The following is a 17,480-nucleotide window of genomic DNA, read 5'->3' as shown; positions in this document are numbered from 1 at the left end:
ACTAGAAAAATCGAGGTTTTTATTTTTTTTTAAAAAAAAAAAAACATTTTTTTTCAGTACCTGGGAATTAACCCATTTTTTAAAATTTTCAAAGGCTAATGCCATGGTGGAACAACCCACTCTTGTTGAACCAAACCTTTGGAGAACTGGAGAAGTGTTAGCCCATGCAACCAGAAATGTATAAACACTCACAGATTATGAATGTTCACAACTGACACACAGCTTCTCTAGAGGAACAAGACAGGGGGACCAAAGGGAGGAGCAGAGAGAGGACCCTCCAGAGGCATGGACACACCCATATCACTCAAAGCTCTGGCCTCAAGTCTACCTTCAAAGTCAGCAGCCCTACAGCCTGCCTCTTGCCCTTTCCAAGCCTTGTGTGGAGAATGGACTTTCTACAGAATGTTGGCACAGCCACTTGAGACTTGGCACCTCTCATGAACCTTGGCTCAACCTAGCAAGGTTGAGAATGGACCTGTACTCTCACCTCTCAGCAGGGACCAGGGAGGGAAAGCACTGGGGCAAGGAAGATTGTTTCCATGGTGATATGATGGGAAAGAGTGATGGAGGATGGTTAAGACAAAAGGATGGATGGGCACTGGAGGATGGGCACTGATGGATGGGCATTTAATGGTGCGGCCCTGGAAGAAAGACCAAATGGACACCGGGTTTTACCTGAGATGTAAAGATTTGGTACAAATAACATACAAGGCTGGGATCCATGTTCAATCCTAGGGACTAGAATAGGGAGATTATGGAGAGACCTCCAGTCTAAGCCCAGGAAGTTGTCACCCACTGTCCCTCTCTCCAGTCCTGCTTGGATTTGTCATGAATGAGACAAACACAACCCTGCAATCATTTCCACCAGGGTTTCCTCCCCCAGTTAACTTCCCAGCACAAGAGAGAGAGGCTATTCCCAGCACTACTCCACACCACCTGTGCCTTTCCTTGGTACCTCTGGCTTCCTCCCTCAGACCCTTCTAGAACCTCCAAAGGCACTGTCTTAGCAGATGAGAGTCCTGAGGAGATGAACAAGAGTTCTTTTTAGAAGAAAAGGAGACGGGGGAAGATTCTCTATGGCAAAACCATCAGTGTGCACTGATCTCACCACCTACCCTCTTCTCCCCAAAGGAGTCAGAGATCTCTCTTCCTGGTCTCTGCATGGAACCTATCCCATCTGGGACACTTCAACCTTACTTATGGTTACTGGAATCCTACAGAGTATACTACAGCATATGGACTGCAGGTCCATGGAATGAGTGAACTCTGCCAAGAAGGACCCAACACTGCTGGATCCCGCAGCTGGATCCCACTGCCCAGTCAAGCAACCCTGACCAGTGCAGTTAGCCATGCAAGAAGTATACCAACCACTAGAGCTTAAATCAAGTTCCCTGCCTTCCTATTGCTAATGGCTAGGACCTTGGGAATGTCTGCAACCAGTGGGAATAGATCTACTACCAAATATCAAAGTCTCTGTTGCCCTTGTCCTACCAAAGAGGGGGCTGCTCCAGAATAGGGGTTCTGGGACCTCCAATTTCATCCCCACACCCTTCCTCTCCTGCAGGTGGCATCTTCCAAATCCAGCTGGACAGATCTTGTATGGCCAGCCCAGAGTCGTACAGCTCAGCTCAGAACACTAAGATTGGTCTCTTGACAAGCCCTGCCATGAGCTCTCTTCTCCACATCTCAGCCTTCTCAAAGGCCCCAGTGCCTAACTCCCTGAAGAAAAGTCCTGTGGGCTCCAGAACAAAAGATTCTGAGAGGCCCAAGTGAGATCCCAGAATGCTGGGAGGCAGCAGAGCCCACGGAGGCGGTTTGTGCTTCTGTTATTTCTCCAACACCCCACCCCAACTTCTCTACACGCTCTAGAGTGTGTCCTGTGATAGCAAGCAGCAATCCAGGTATCAAAGCATGCCCTTTGTCCCCGGAGGTGGCCCCCCCAGGGCTCTGTCGGCATGCCAGAACCATTGCTTACAATAAAACAAGTTAATGTGCTTTCTACCTCTTCAGTGGTCGCTGAAGCTTAGTGTACAGAACTCCTCAACTGATGAAAACACAAAAACAGTCTAACATTCTGTTTGAGTCCAAAAATTGTAGGAGCCAGTTAATCTGTAAACAGGTACTTCAGATCACTCACTGAGGGAAGAAGTGTTGGGGAGGGGTCTGGAGGAAGGATCTAGAATATGTTCTTCATACTCAGTCTCAGCACAGCTGCAGTGTAAACCCCAGGAATCCTTGGTAGAGACAGCACCCAGAGCATCCTTGGATAGGTGTGGGGATGAAGACCAAGTGGCTGTTACCTGCATACAAGGAAGATGCTTAGATCAGAGGAAAGGCCTAGAGACCTCTGACCCTCTCGAGAGTAGGCCAGAGTGAGATCTGTGTACCCTGCACACACGCCCATCCCTGCTTAGGGCCAAATTCAGTCAGTGGCAGCCTGGCCCTGACCTTCTATCCCAAAGGTATTAGGAAGAGAAAGGACCTTACCTGTCCCTTGGGAGTGGACTGCCCCAGTTCAGGGAACATAGCTGCTGTTCCAGCCTGGAGATTCGGAATGCCAGATAGGATGAGGACAGGACTAGAAAACAAATCCTAGAGAACAGGGACAATGAGGGATTGATTCTTGTCTTGTTCTTGATTTTCTGATTTTGTTTTGATTTAAAGATCTATTTATATTCATGTGTGTGCAGGTACTTACTCGCAGAGGCCAGAAGAGGGCATCAGATCACCTATACCTAGAGTTACAGTTGGTTGTGAACTGTAGGAGACACAACTCCTGTGCAGGCTTACCTGCCGGGCCATCTCTCCAGCCCCTGTTTTGTTTTGTTGAGACAAGGTTACACCCAGTCCAGGCTGACCTCAGAAAGGATATGTAGTCAAGGATGGCCTTGAAATACTGAGCCTTCTGCTTCCACCTCCCAATTGCTAGGATTATAGCCATGTGCAATCTTGTCTCATTTATACAGTGCTGGAGATCAAACCCAGGGCTTTATACAGGCTAAGCCAGCACTCTGTAACTGAGTTACAACTCCAGCTATTGTTTTAGTTTAGCTTAGTTTTGTTTTTGAGACAATCTGAATATACAGCCCAGGCTGGCCTGGAACTTACAAAGTGGTCCAGACTGGCCTCAAATCCACGATCCTCCTGCCTTAGCCTCATGGTTACAGCCATGTGCATTACGGACCTGGCTAGGGGTTGGACCTTTCTCTAGAAGAAAAGGCATTAGTCTCCAGAGGCTTATCAGAAATAGCACCGGAGCTGGAGGGTTTAAAGAGCCCTTTGCTCGTTCACTGAACAGGCAGACCCTGGCGCCATTCTTCTTAGAGCCCAAGGGGTGGCCTAAGGCTTGTCTTCTCAGAACTGTTCTTACAGTGAGCAGGATTCCAGGCCCTTCTGCAGAGCCATGGAGGAAGCCATAGCCAGACAACTGTTATCCTCCTTGCCCTCTTACTAACCACTCTGCCTCTTCCTACCCTCCTTCCAGCGGCCATCAAGGTGGTGCCAATTTCTAAGGCAGCAGGCCCATTCCCCTAGAGGGGTTGAGGTTGTAAATCAAACCTAGCCTGGCAGAGACAGAGGATGTGGACGATGAAGGGTTAACAACCTAGAATCCTTCGGTGGACTGAGGTCTGGACAGGACAATTGACTCAACACCTGTGGAAACTTCTGAGCACCACATTACTAAATCCACTGGTATCTGCCACTTCCAGACTGCAGGGGAACCGACCTGCAGGACTCTTCCATCCCCAAGGTCCCCCTGTTCTGCCCTATTAAACCCCCAAACTCCCATGCCACATAGTCCCACTTCCACAGAGACTGGGGCCCTTTGGCTGCGCTGATTAAAGAAGAACTCAGTTTTGGAGCGGCCCATCTTCCACCCTCTTCTCCCATATCACTTCCATCAACTCCATCAAACATTTGGTGCCAAAACTGGTAAAGGGTTTTGGGGTTCCACATCCCCGCCCCTCTCTCTGGGTGACCTTTCCAATCTCCCTCTACCCACCTCAGTCTTTTTTTCTGAGACCCCTACCACCGAGTACATGGCTGCTTGCTAAGCTTACAAGGGCTTAACAGCCACCAATATCAAGTTGAAACCTCTGAGTTTTCAGTCCGCCAAGTAAATGAGTTTGGTCTTTTTCTCTTATCTGCCTTCCTTTTTCTCTCCCACACCCTTTACTATCTCCCAAAATCTAGAGCAGAGGCTCTTTGCCAATGGTCTACTGGATTGCACCCACTACAACTTACTGGAAGGGGAGGCCTGGCTGATGTCTTGAGGGTGCCCCAGACCAGACCCTGTCCATAACTCTAGGAATTTTTTGGCCTTTTCACCTAATTTCTACTAGCAGGGGATGCCCTCCTCTGCAAATCAGGCTCACCCCTCCAGCCACATTCTGGCCCTAGATGACTTTGGGAATGACTATAGAACCTCTCCCTGTCCCCTTCCCCCTCCCCCTCTCAGGCTGGTTCAAATGAGAGACCCTGCCTCTATACATAAGTTGGAGAGCATACAGGAAAAACACCTAATGTTAACCTATGGCTTTCATGTGTACAGGCATATACATGCACTCACATACATTCGAACATGCATACATATACATATTAAAAAATAAAAATAAAGCAGGAGAGGATGCAGACAAGCCAGGGGTCCTGAAAATTGTCCTGATGGTAGGCAGTGGGCGAAGGTGTTTCCCGGCTAGTATTTCTCTCAGTGATCTGATGGGCTCCTCAATTCTGCTAGCCCCTTCTCTCACCAAGCCAGGGAAGCAACTGTTCCTTTTCTCAACAGTTTAACACTGCCCTGGTCATAGCACTGCTTGAATTCTAAATACACGATCTCAGAAATAAAGCTGAAGGCCTTCTGAACCACGCCCCCGTCCAAGAGCTAAAGGTTGACTTGAACCATTCTCTCGGGTCTAGGTAATAACCACTCTACCCTCTAAACCCCAAATTTCGAACACCTAATTGCCACCCAGTATAAAGACCTACATCACAAAGATGACTTTGAGGAGCCGAGAATCCCACAGTCTCAATTCCTGGTCCGTAGTGGGCTCTTCCTCCAACGCATCCTTCTCACAGACGGCCTCTGCAATGGGAGATCGGCTAGGCATCTTCCTGGGGCACGAGGGGCCCCAGCCCGAGTGGGGCAGCTCCCCCTCCCTTCACGTGCTGAAGCTGCTTGGGCTCTTGGGTTTTCCACATGGATTTGGACAAAGAAAGAAACAGCTCTCAGAAGCCTGGCTGGCCACGCTGGGCCCTTGGCAGAGAAAAGGTTAAGCCTCTGAAAGCAGTTGCCACAGACAAGACGCTGAACTCACCAGACCCCAGAGGTTTCATGGAGGGGAAGCAGCTATCTGTGGAGTCTGTGGGTATGTGAGAGATGTTGTCTGGGAGTGACAGGGATGGGGAGCCTGAGCATGCTTTCCTCCACTTCATCTCAGGGATAAGGACTTCCTGCAGAGAGGACAGAACGTGATATCCCAACATGCCTCGCCTAGCTAGTCTCTGAATGTAGCATCCCTCCGCCAAAAACAAACAAACAAACATGTCTTTTATGTATTAATAGGTGTAATTATATTGTTCATTATTATTACTAAAATGACATTTGGTTGAATTTTACATCACTTAAAATAACTTCAAACATATATACAATCCATCGTAACCACGTGGACCCCATTACCTTCTCATAAGGCTTTCCCTCGTAACCACGTGGACCCCATTACCTTCTCGTAAGGCTTTCCCTCCCACCCAGTCGATGCTTTTTGTCTTCCCAACTAGTCCCCCTCTGACTTTCACGTCGTTCCGTTGCATTTTCACTGTTGTTTTTGACCCACCAAGTTTAGAGTTCCTCCTATGAGCATGGGCAACCAGTAGTTAAACCACCAAAGAAAATAAGACCCCTTTCCCCCAAAACAATATCTTTGACGTCCACATGGTTATGTTAGGTCAGACAATCTGGTACATGCTCAGATGTGAGTTCAAGACAGCCTTGGATGGTATACATTATGGCCTCATCTAATCCAGGCTCTTAACTGTGAACCAGCCACTGACCTTGGCAGAGGTGACTTAACAGTTCCTATCAATACAACAGGGAACATCACCTTCTACCCCCTTGCATGGTGTTCTGTATACTCCATGCTTGACTAAATGCTTAATAGTTACTGAGGAGGTGCCAAACACCCTGAGGCCACTATCATTCCATCTCTGCACTCAAACTCAGCTCTCCATACCCCATGGCCTCAGCTCCCTGCAGGGTGGAAGTCTAGGTTGTCAGTGACAGCCTTGAGGTCCCTTTTAAAGTGGTGGTGGTGGGGGGGTTGTCTGCATATGTGTCTGTGAAACTATGTGTATTCGGCTAGCTTAGGAGAGGCAAGAAGAGGTGTTGGATCCCTGGGATTGGAGTTACAGAAGGTTGTGAGTCACCATGTAGATGCTGGGAATGGAACTCTAGTCCTTTGCAAACATAGCAACTACTCTTAACCACTGAATGCTACTAACCACTGAGCCACCTCTGTAGTCCCTATCCTCTCTAAGGATATGCTTGTGGCTTTGAAGGTCCTCCTTACTCCACCAAAAGAAAGAATGGATGAATGGCTCTGCATCCATTTTGTATAGGGATTCAACCTGGCCAGTGTTTGAAGGATAAACGTCTGTTCAGAGAGAGCTAGTCTGCTAAGGACCTGTGTGGTCTGCATGGCATGTAGTCCAGAACAGCCTCTGGTACAGTGTGGCCACTGGCCCTAGAATCTGGGGCCCCTAACTCTACATGGTAGTCCCAGAGTTTTGAAGACCTGCTCACGTGTAGGCCCTTGCTCCCAGCCTCAGCTCTCACCGGGGACTCGCACTCGGCTTCCTCTGGAAACTTCCTTATACTCAGACTCTTCTTGCTGGAAGGCTGGGGAGGAAAGGGAACAGGCAAGATCAAACACAGGGAGGCCCCTGTAAATAAGCTACTTGGTGTCGTCAGGGAAAGCCCAGGTCACTGCAGTTTGTGCACAGAGGTGCTTAGGGAGTGTTTTGTACTAGGGTAGAGGGGCAAATCCCAGGCAACTAACTCATTTCCTACACCCCTGCCTACTGCTCCTTCTTCACCTTGGCCAGAGGACATGCTGAGAAGCAGCCATACGCTCCTGTCTATTTGTATACTAAGGAGGCATAGGTAAACGTACATATGAGCACACACAAGGACAAACCACAGGATGCTCAGTGGTGCACAGTCCAAATACAGCCTCTGGTGCTCAGAGCCCCGACATTCAGTGTCCCCACTTCCCCACCTCGCTCCCATTCCCTGGAGCTTGAGAGATAGGCTAATCTCCCCTAACTACCTTCTCCCAAGACCCGGGTGCAGTCTCCCAGCTCAACCCTTGCCTCTGGGTTCCATACCTGTAGGTGAGTGCAGACCCTCCTCAGCATGTCATATACGCTGTCCCGGGAAAGCAGAGAAACAAAGATATACTGGGGACATGAAAGGAAAACAGAAAGCACTAGGGTGAGGTGGGACTTCTTAGTCCATGGATTGTGGGGGCAGGGGGTAAACCTCGGGGGTTTATGGGGCCATGAGAACCAATGAGACCTCCCACCCGGGAAAGTTTCTCCTAACCCATTAGCCTGACACATCTGCTGGAAAGCTACCTGGTAGGGACAAGGAAGGGTCTGGGAGTTGGCCAGTATCAGGCCCTAAAGTTCTGGAGGAACTTCTGATGGGGAAAAGGACAGGAGATGTTGGCTCAGCGACTCACAGACCTTCTGGCTAGTGTTTGTGGTGATGGCCAATCCATTGGGAAGGAGCCGTGCCATCTTGTGTTTTTTGATCAATTGCACAGATACCACAGGAATGACCACCTGAGAAAGAGAGAGAGAAAGAGAGAGAGAGTGAGAGACAGAGAGAGAGAGAGAGAGAGAGGAAGAGAGAGAGAGAGAGAGATGCTTCTCTCAGGACTTACTCAGCAAGAACACAGACCCTTAGCTCTCTGCATTAGTTCTCCAAAGCCAGCACTCAGCCAATAATGCTCACCCTGGTGAAGCCATGCTTGTGTGTGGTAGTAGGGAACATCTAGACTTTTCACTTTCTCATTCAGGGTGCCCTTCCAACTATCCCTCCTTGATAACTCACTGCTTCCAAGTCCGAGTCCCCTGAGCTGGCTCTTAGTGACTCCCCCTAAAAATGACACTGCCCTCTGACTCTGAAAGCATTTCTGAGATACCTGAAGCCAGTATAATTTGGCTGTCAACTGTTCAGGCCAGATGGATGGTCAAGATCAGGCCTGTTTCAGAACTACTTCCTTGAATATGGGATAACTTGATCCTGCTTATCCAACCAGTGAGAGCCTCACCATGTGCTGAGCACACAGAGGGACAGGAATGACTTGAGGCATGCCCACAGGACTGCCCCTTTTCTGGTCCAGGGCAGGGGCCTTCCTGGGTAACAGCAACCCTTACTACTCATCACTCACTACCTTGACATCCTTGCCAAAGAGGCTGGCATGGAAGCAAAGCCAGTTGGGCGAGATATAGAGCCGACCGTGGAGAAGGAGGTCTCTCTGGAGGGCACAGGAACACACTGAGAAGACACAGGAGAAAAGATAGCCATGAGTAAGGTTACCCCCAGAGAAATCACCTTTTCACCTGTCCTCAACCTCTCCTGTCCCCATTCCAAACTATCTATCCACAAGCACTCAAAGGATCCTTCTGGGAATCCCGAGTGTCCCCCCCAAACCCCACCAGCCTGCGGGATGTTTTCTCTTTCTCCATTACCCACGAGGTCTGAACAACTTCCAGCTTAGGTCTCCGGTGCTGGATTTCTGTTACCTCAGGATAAGGCTTTACCCTGCCCTGAGAAGAGGATCTAGATTGTGCAAATGTTCCTCCATGCTCAGTGAGAGGCCTGGGCCAGGGACAACACTCACTGGTGAGAGGGGAACCTTTCATCAAGCAAACCCGCCCAACTCAACTCCACATCCCAAACCACCCCGACTCCTTTTGAAGAAAAAAGGACCAAGTACATCTAAATTGTTCCCATATGTAAATTAAGCATAAAGGTACTCCAAGTGATGACCTGGGGGCTCACCAGCCACGTGCCAGAAACAGCTCACCTTTGAGAACCATCTCCTCCAAGGGGATATCTTTAAACAGCTTGTGGTATTGTTGGTTGTATTTGCTCAGTAGTGTCTGCAAATGTAAGACACAGCTCTGTGAGGCTAGAGGCTAGACCACAACGGGGCCTTGCTCCAGCTACCAGGAGATAATGCTATAGGGATACCCTGGGAACTTTGCCTGAAGCCTATGGTAAACCAGGTATGAAGATCTAAGCCTAGACCATCTCCTGTTAATGTTGAGTTCTCACAGGGAGACAGTGACTAGAGGGGACTCATTATCCCCACCAAGGCAAGGGCACTCACTCAGGTCTCCTGGGTTCCTGCTATAACAGGCTGTGGCCAAGGGGCCAAGAGTGAGTTTGGGCATCCCAGGGCACTTCCCTCATAGAGCAGTACAAAGGCAGCCCCCACACACTTACCCCTTCCCGGCTGAACTTCTTTATCTCTTCACCCTTTGAGCCTTCTGACCAGTGCAGACTGCAAAGGAGACATTCCATTCCAGGCACAAGAAACCCTTGAGTCCTGCCCAAGTATCCTCAGTGCCAATTCTGCCCTGGCTTTGAGCCAGATGATTGGAGCAGAGATTGGAGACTAAGGCCCTTCTCTAAGGAACACAGTAAAATGATAAGAGCTGCAAGCACACCACTCCTCTCTGGGGAAGGGCGCTCACAGGGCCCCCTTCTCAAGCAGATCTGAGTGCCGTACCCACAAAGGTATGCTTGGCTTGAGCATCAGCCTCCCAAGATGCTGAGTAGCAGAGACACTCCAGTTTCTCTAGCCAAGGGAGCAGGCAGAGGCACAAGCACTGTGGGTTCAGGGACCACAGTGTAGGGGTATACCTGATGGAAGCATTAGACGCACAGCTCCAGGGCCATGAACTGGACAACCCTGCCCTCCGTAAAGCCTCCTTGGGCAGCCTGCAGTTCCTCATTGAGACACTCAGACTTACTGAGGCTAACTATCAGGAACTCGATGAAATACAAAGCTTTACCCTGGCCAGGTTGGCCCAAGGACAGGTGGGCAGGGTGGAGACTAGTAACCTGAGAAGCCTGGTCCCTGCCAGTTCCAATGCACAGGGACAGACTGGAGGGTGGGAAGAGGCCCCAGCAGTCAGTGTCCAAGCTACAAGGCTGCTAAGGGATCCTGCCTCACTCTCTGTCTCTGTCTCTGTCTCTGTCTCTCTCATTTGTATGTGGGCAGGTGTGTATGTGTGTATGCTTGTGTGTATATATACTGTGTGTGTGTGTGTGTGTGTGTGTGTGTGTGTGTGTGTGTGTGTGTGTGTGTAAGCCAGAGGGCAATGTCATCCTTAGGAAAATTCTCCTCTTTTGAGGCAGTGTCTCTCACCAGTCCAATCAGGCTAGCCTGGCTATCCAGTAAGCCTTGTAGATCCTCCTGTTTCGGCCTCCACAGCACCAGAATTACAAACACCCAGCAACATAACCAGCCTTTTTCTTTTCACCTGGGTGTTGGGGTTGAATTCAGGGCCTCATGCCTGGACAGACAAGTACTTTGCTGACTGAGACATCTTCCCAGCCCCTTAAGGTCCCCTTGGTAGCCAGGTTGGTTATATCCCGACAATTCCCACCCTTCCCAGTCTGGACTTATCTCTGATTGGGAAGGGACCTCACCTGCTCTCTGGGGGCTCCTGGACCTTTCCTGGTTTCTCCGTGCAGGGCACATGGCTCTTCGGAGGGGCCATCTTCCCATGCATTTGTTGCTTGCTAGAGGGAATGTGTCCATGTTAGAAAGGGAAATTTGGGGGCATCTTTTCCTATTAGCAGCACTGTGTCCAGGCAGCTGCTCCATCCCCTACCCTTTGATGTACAGGGTAAAGTTTAAGATGTCATAATTTGGAGCCACCTTCAAATGCTGTGCCCATTAACCCAGTGGCCAGCATTCTGAGAGGGAACTCATTTCCCCTCAGCCACGCACCACTCTGGGTATATTAGGCTTTTCTCGCCTCTGCCAATCTGATAGGCAAAAATCATTTGCATTTTGTCACGGATAGGTGCCTCCCACAGCTCACTGCCTAGAAACCTAAAGCTCAGGCAATGCCTGGCCCAGGAAAAAAAAAAAAAAAAAAAAAGAATCAGTCTGTCAACCTTTTAACTCCTAGGCAACTGCTAGTCCAGGCAGAGTGGAGCTTCCTGCCCCACCCAGGAGGAAGGACACAGACGTGTTCATGCTGAAAGCAGAAGTTTCGAAGGTGCCTAGGCAGCTACTGTAAACTATCAGGTTCTGGGAAAGGCCACTGTGCACAGGATCCTTTATCAAATGTTAGAGATGTGGAAGGTGGATTCCAGTCTGCCTACGCGTGGGTGTACCTGGGATGGGTGGGGCTGCCCCAGACGAGGAAGGGGTGGCCTCAGTCACCTTCAGACAGTTGGAGTACCTCAGCCATAACAGCCAAACTATTTCAAAAATTTCTCAATTCAGAAGGAAGGAAATGTTCTCCCCCTGGGGAGGTGGGCCTCCCCCTACCCCTGGAGCCTCTGAGGTGGCACCTCCACCCAGCAGTTCCACAGACTAGGACTCCCCTCTCCTGCTTTTCTATCAGTAAAGCCTGAGATTTCAGCAAAGCCCCAACTGAGTGAGCTCAGAAGTTCTTAAGGAAGAGAGGTGGCCAAGAAGCAGGGTCAAGGCAGGGCAGTTCAAAGTCTAGAATATGGTACAAGGTCCTGTGTGCTGGTCCTGCTGCATGCAAATGGCTGGGATAAACAGCTGTTAGCTGAAGCCTGAGGATCCCAAAGGCTCGGTTCCTCTCAGTCCTGTGACCAGACCAAGGCAAAGCTCTCTTTTCTCAGGCTGGAGAGAGAGCTCCGTCTGTAAAGTATTTCCATGCAAACGGAAAGCCACAACATCCAATCTGAGAACCCACCTGAAAACAGAAGGCGTGGGGCTCAAACACTGTAATCCCAGGACTGGGGAAGCAGAGGCAAGCAGTGGGTTCTCTGGGCAGCCAGCCAAACCTACTAGGAAAGCTCCAGGTCAGTGAAAGACTTTGTCTCAAAATAAGTAAGGTCAGCTCCTGAAGAACACAACCTAAAGCTGATCTTTGGCTTCCACATGTGTGTGTACATATGCACATATACAACTGCAACATATGTGTGTGCCCTCAGATGCAAACAAACAAACACCTTGACTTCTTTAAAGTTACAGACTTGGGCTGGAGAGATGGCTCAGTGATTAAGAACACTGACTGCTTTTCCGAAGGTCCTGAGTTCAAATCCCAGCAACCCCATGGTGGCTCACAACCATCTGTAATGAGATCTGACGACCTCTTCTGGTGTGTCTGAAGACAGCTACAGTGTACTTATATATAATAATAAATAAATCTTTTTTTAAAAAAATTACAGACTTAATTACAGAGTTAGCCCAAGGTCTCCCAGGGCCCTTGGAGTTTCCCCACTCTGACATCCTCCAACCACAACACTGCACATGTCAGGAAACTTAACCCCAACAAGGGACAGACCCTGTCCAGGGTTACATTGTGTACTGGCTAGTTTTGTGTGTCAACTTGACACAGGCTGGAGTTATCACAGAAGGGAGCTTCAGTTGGGGAAGTGCCTCCATGAGGTCCAGCTGTGGGGCATTTTCTCAATTAGTGATCAAGGGGGTAGGGCCCCTTGTGGGTGGTGCCATCCCTGGGCTGGAGGTCTTGGGCTCTATAAGAGAGCAGGCTGAGCAAGGCAGGGGAAGCAAGACAGTAAGGAATATCCCTCCATGGCCTCTGCATCAGCTCCTGCTTCCTGACCTGCTTGAGTTCCAGTCCTGGCTTCCTCTGGTGATGAACAGCAATGTGGAAGTAAGCCAAATAAACCCTTTCCTCCCCAACTTGCTTCTTGGTCATGATGTTGTGCAGGAATAGAAACCCTGACTAAGACAAATTGTAAAGGTCCAGGCAACCTCGCTCATAAAATTGGCCTAGTCACATGTAACCTGGTGACCTCTGTACTCAAACTTACAAAGGGTTTCACACATACGTCACCATACACAGGTATACACTGCATGCCATTTCAGCCAATGATGGTCAATTCATATCTAGCTCCTGAAGATCACCCCACCCAGTGATGTCACCCCATCCAGTGATGTCATAGGCATACTCCACCATGTTTGCACAACAGCCAAATCTACTCCCAACACATTTCTCAGAGTACTTCTGTGTGGTGAAATGAGACATGATTGTATTTACTGAATTAAGTGGCAGGCTACATTAGTGATTCGACCCTCAGGTCCTAAGGTTAGTTTCTGGATGTGTCTGGTTTTATCACTTTCCACTTTCACAAGTTTTTTTTCCTTAACTTTTTATTTTGATGTAGAAAATATGCTAAATATAAAGCATTTATAAATGATTGAAGCTATCCATTACAAAATTCCCTAATTGCTGGAGAGTGGTAGCACACACCTTTCATCCCAGCATTTGGGAGTTGAGGCAGGTGGATCTCTGTGAGTTCAAGGCCATCCTGGTCTACAGAGCAGTTCCAGAACAGCCAGTGTTACATAGAGAAACCCTTCTTGAAACAAACAAAGAATTTTCTAAGAGGAGCTGAGGGTGTGTTTCAGTTGGTAGTGGCCTGTAGGAGGTCTTGAGTTTGAGTCAGTCTGGATTCCATAATGTAAACTCTTTCAAAGAGGAGAAAGAAGAGGAGGAGAAGAGTTATATCAAGTCCTTTCTTTACCATTTTTTTAATCTTAAGCATGATGTGTGTTTTATATAAATTGATTGCATAACACATAACATTTTCTTGGCTTCTGTTGTTTCACATGACTTCATAAGAAACTCTCAGCTATTTCCTCCTGAGACAGACTACTTGTCATGTCTGCTTGTTTTTAATCTTTTTCTCTTTCTTTCTTTCATTCTTCCTTTCCTTCTTTCGTTCCTTTTTTCTTTTCTTTCTTTCTTTCTTTCTTTCTTTCTTTCTCTCTTTCTTTCTTTCCTTGAACCAGAATCTTGGGTTTCATTGTGTAGCCCTTGGCTGTCCCGGAACTGACTATGTAGACCAGGCTGGCCTCTAACTCATAGAAATCTACCTGCCTCAACCTCCCAAGTGCTGAGATTCAAGGTTTGCACCATCACAGTCAGTCTGAGAGAGATTCTAAAAAGAATAAGTAGTGGCCTGAGAATCAACTTCTCTCAAGTTCTTTAGAGCCACCTTCAAACTGTTTTCCATATGCTATGCCAAGTAGCCCATCGATCAGCACCAGAAAAGGCGTCTGTTCTCTACACCCCAGCCTTCTTCTGGGAATCAGCTTGTCTTCACCTTCGCTAATATTTTGATATCAACAAACATGTCTTTTAATATGGGGGTGGGGTGTTTTGTGCTTTTGGTTTTTATTCTGCTGATGTCACGAACAGCTTTTTTTCTTTAAAATGTTATTATTCTGTTGGGGTGGGGCACATACCACAGAATCTGTGTGGACTTCAGAGGACAGCTTGTACGAGTCAGTTCTGTGTCATGTGGGTTCTGAGCACTGAGCTCAGGCCATTGGGTTCAGTAAAGTGGGATACCAAGTTCAGAGGCGGAGCACCCATAGCCTTTTCTAAGAGGAAACTTGATAATCAGTTGGAGACACTAAAGAACAGAAGATTTCCAATTATAAAGTAAAAGCATCTTTTATATGTGATTGATGAGATGATGACAAGCCAGTCAGCAATCCTGTAACAATGCTTCTGGCCTAGGGACCCTGCCTGGGTGAGTGAATGCACACAACATCTAAAATCTTCAGCTTAGACTTCCTATTCACTAGTCATGGATTCTCCCCTATAGTGCCTGTTTAGATGGGTGAAGATTAAAAACAAAAACAAACACAAACAAACAAACAGGATACAGCTCAGGTGGTAGACTGTAGCCCTAGATCCCCAGCACAACATATAGCCCAGCATACCTACAATCCCAGCACTCAGGAAGTAGAAACAGGAAGAGCAGAGGTTCAAGGTCATCTTTAATTATATAGAGAATTCTAGACCAGCCTGGGACCTGCCTAGCCAGGAAGATGGGTCAGTGGGTAAAGGTCCCTGCTGGCAAAACCAAAAGCCTAAGTTGGACCACTGGGACCCACATACCAGAAGGAGAAACAGACCCTTATTCATGTACTTTATGTATATGAGTGCCGTCTTCAGACACACCAGAAGGAACCAGATCCCATTATAGATGGTTGTGAGCCATCATGTAGGTGCTAGGAACTAAATTCAGGACTTCTAGAAGAGTAAGTAGTCAAGTGCCCTTAACCTCTTACCATCTCTTCAGCCCCCATAAAACCATATATATATTTTTGTTTGTTTGTTTGTTTGTTTGTTTTTTGTTTTTCGAGACAGGGTTTCTCTGTATAGCCCTAGCTGTCCTGGAACTCACTCTGTAGACCAGGCTGGCCTCGAACTCAGAAATCTGCCTGTCTCTGCTTCCCAAGTGCTGGGACTAAGGTGTGCACCACCACCATCACCATACTGAGAATAGACTCTCGGAAGTTGTCCCTTGACCTTAACATACACGCATATGCCTACATACACGCACATACACATGTAAATAAATAAGAAAAATTTAAAGTATAAGAAAGGCAGGAGGGAAGCAAAGGGATGGATAGAGCTGGGCAGTGTAGCACAATCCTGGGATCCCAGCACTTGGGCGGCAGAGGCACGGAATCGCAGCCTGCTTAAAACTACCAAGGTCTTCCACAGCAAGTTTCAAGCCAGCTAGAACTGTATATCAAGATTCTCAAAAGACAGACAAGAGCTGGCAAGATGGCTCAGTAGGTTAAGGAGCCTCTAAGTCAGAGAACCCGAGTCTAATCCCTGAGAGCCACATGGTAAGAGGAGAGAATTGATTCCCACAAATTTCCCCCTGACATCCACACTCATGCAGTAGCACATGCATATCCCTTCATCATACACACACATGCATGTGTACACATATATACAAATAAACAAATGTAATAAAAATTAAGTGCCATATTAAGTCCGGTTAGGCCTGTCAGGCCATGAGGCACCTGATAACTACTTGGACTTTGACCCAGAGGATCAGAAGGGCACATTAGGAACATGGTGCTCAGCCCTCTGCCAGACTCTGCTGGCAGCTGATGCCCACACCCCTGCCACTGATTTTTTCCTGAAAGCAATTTCTCATAGCCCAAGGGTCATAAGTAATGTTTACTACCTTCAGTCCCATTCCATCCCACTGTTCCAACCGTGGAGTTAATATTAGGGTCTGGGATCCTGAAATCTGTAACTTTTTTACATTTTAAACCTCATTTTTATCTTATGTGTAGATACGTATGCCTGAGTACGATCTGTGCACTAGTACAGTGAGTGTTCTTGGCAGCCAGAGACTTTGGCTCCCCTGGATCTACGGCTACATGTGACTGCGAGCTGCCTGATGGGGGTGCTGGGTAACAAACCCAGGTCCTCTGCAAGAGCTGGGCATACTCTTAACCACTGAGCCATCTCTCCAGCCCAAAACCTGTATTTCTTCACTCGGAACCACAATAATGAAAGGGATGGAACAGGGGAATGGCAACATCTTCCAACAGTAAAGGACCAAGGACTGGAAAACTCAAACAAGATCCTCTCCTGAGCTGAGCCAGGTCTAAGGCAGGCAAGGAAGCCTTAGGGAAGAACACAGCAGGGGTCTGCGGTGAGAAGGGGAGGCGGCCCTCAACAGGGGTCTGCACAGGAGTCTGGGTCTGTGGCAGGAGTCTAGAGCCCAGTGGCAGGTACAGAACTCCTGCCCGCTTGCTTCCTCCCGCTCTCCCTCCGTTCCTTCCTGGAAACTTCCTGAGGTTATCTCTGCTCCTGGTTTGGGTCTACGACAGGGCAACAGGGTGGGTTGGGCAGCAGCAAAGGGAGAAGCCAAGAAATGGTGGTGTGAGAGGAAAGAAAGGCAAGGGAGTCGGGAACAGGGATGCAAGGGATCCCACAGCCATCACTGATAGGACACATGGGTCAATATCCTCCCCTAAATCTCCTAAATCTCCATCTCTAACCTGGACAACTAGTTCCCTACTCAGCTTCAGCTCTGCAGCCCGGAGGAGTCCATCAGAGAGGGCTCAGAACCACCCCCCTCCCCATCCCCTCCACAGTTACCTCCAGCCAGAATCCTCAAGGCATCCTCCTTCCACTACTTAATCGCAATGTCTATTGTGCCATTGACCATACAGCAGGCAAGCCCAAGCTCCTATTGCTCCACCCCCTTGGACTCTGGCAACCTCTCCCTGGCCAAGCCTGCCCCAGTCTCACCCTCACACACTTGTCTCTCTCCTGCATTCAGTCATCAGCAACCTAGCTCTGCCCTGCCTTCTCTGCTGAGTGGTCCACAGTTCCCACCTGTGGCGGCCTACTCTCCTAGTCTTCCAGTTTCTTCCCACCCCTCTCTCTTTGCTGTTTTTTTTTTT

The 17,480-nt window shown here is 48.5% G+C and overlaps 1 protein-coding gene across 2 annotated transcripts in view; it reads right to left on the bottom strand.

Annotated features, from left to right (window-relative positions):
• Position 1: 1 nt before the first annotated feature.
• The window catches only part of Gramd2a (GRAM domain containing 2A), a 41,867-nt gene continuing 24,388 nt past the window's right edge, over positions 2-17,480 (bottom strand). Inside the window, exons 2-12 of one of the 2 annotated variants that reach the window (XM_031343715.1) lie at positions 10,724-10,816; positions 9,512-9,569; positions 9,090-9,165; positions 8,454-8,557; positions 7,741-7,839; positions 7,381-7,452; positions 6,830-6,892; positions 5,316-5,451; positions 4,987-5,083; positions 2,488-2,592; positions 2-2,300 (exon numbers count right to left, since the gene is read on the bottom strand). In XM_031343715.1, coding sequence (XP_031199575.1) covers positions 2,297-2,300; positions 2,488-2,592; positions 4,987-5,083; positions 5,316-5,451; positions 6,830-6,892; positions 7,381-7,452; positions 7,741-7,839; positions 8,454-8,557; positions 9,090-9,165; positions 9,512-9,569; positions 10,724-10,816 — 907 coding nt within the window. In that variant the 3' untranslated portion in view covers positions 2-2,296. Of the gene's footprint in view, positions 2,301-2,483; positions 2,593-4,986; positions 5,084-5,315; positions 5,452-6,829; positions 6,893-7,380; positions 7,453-7,740; positions 7,840-8,453; positions 8,558-9,089; positions 9,166-9,511; positions 9,570-10,723; positions 10,817-17,480 lie in introns of those variants that run through there. The other variant, XM_031343716.1, reaches the window with a different exon arrangement.

The sequence above is a fragment of the Mastomys coucha genome, unplaced genomic scaffold (assembly GCF_008632895.1).
Source record: "Mastomys coucha isolate ucsf_1 unplaced genomic scaffold, UCSF_Mcou_1 pScaffold23, whole genome shotgun sequence".
Taxonomy (NCBI): domain Eukaryota; kingdom Metazoa; phylum Chordata; class Mammalia; order Rodentia; family Muridae; genus Mastomys; species Mastomys coucha.
Note: the sequence above shows the minus strand (reverse complement) of the source record. Positions and strands in the feature narration are given on the sequence as shown.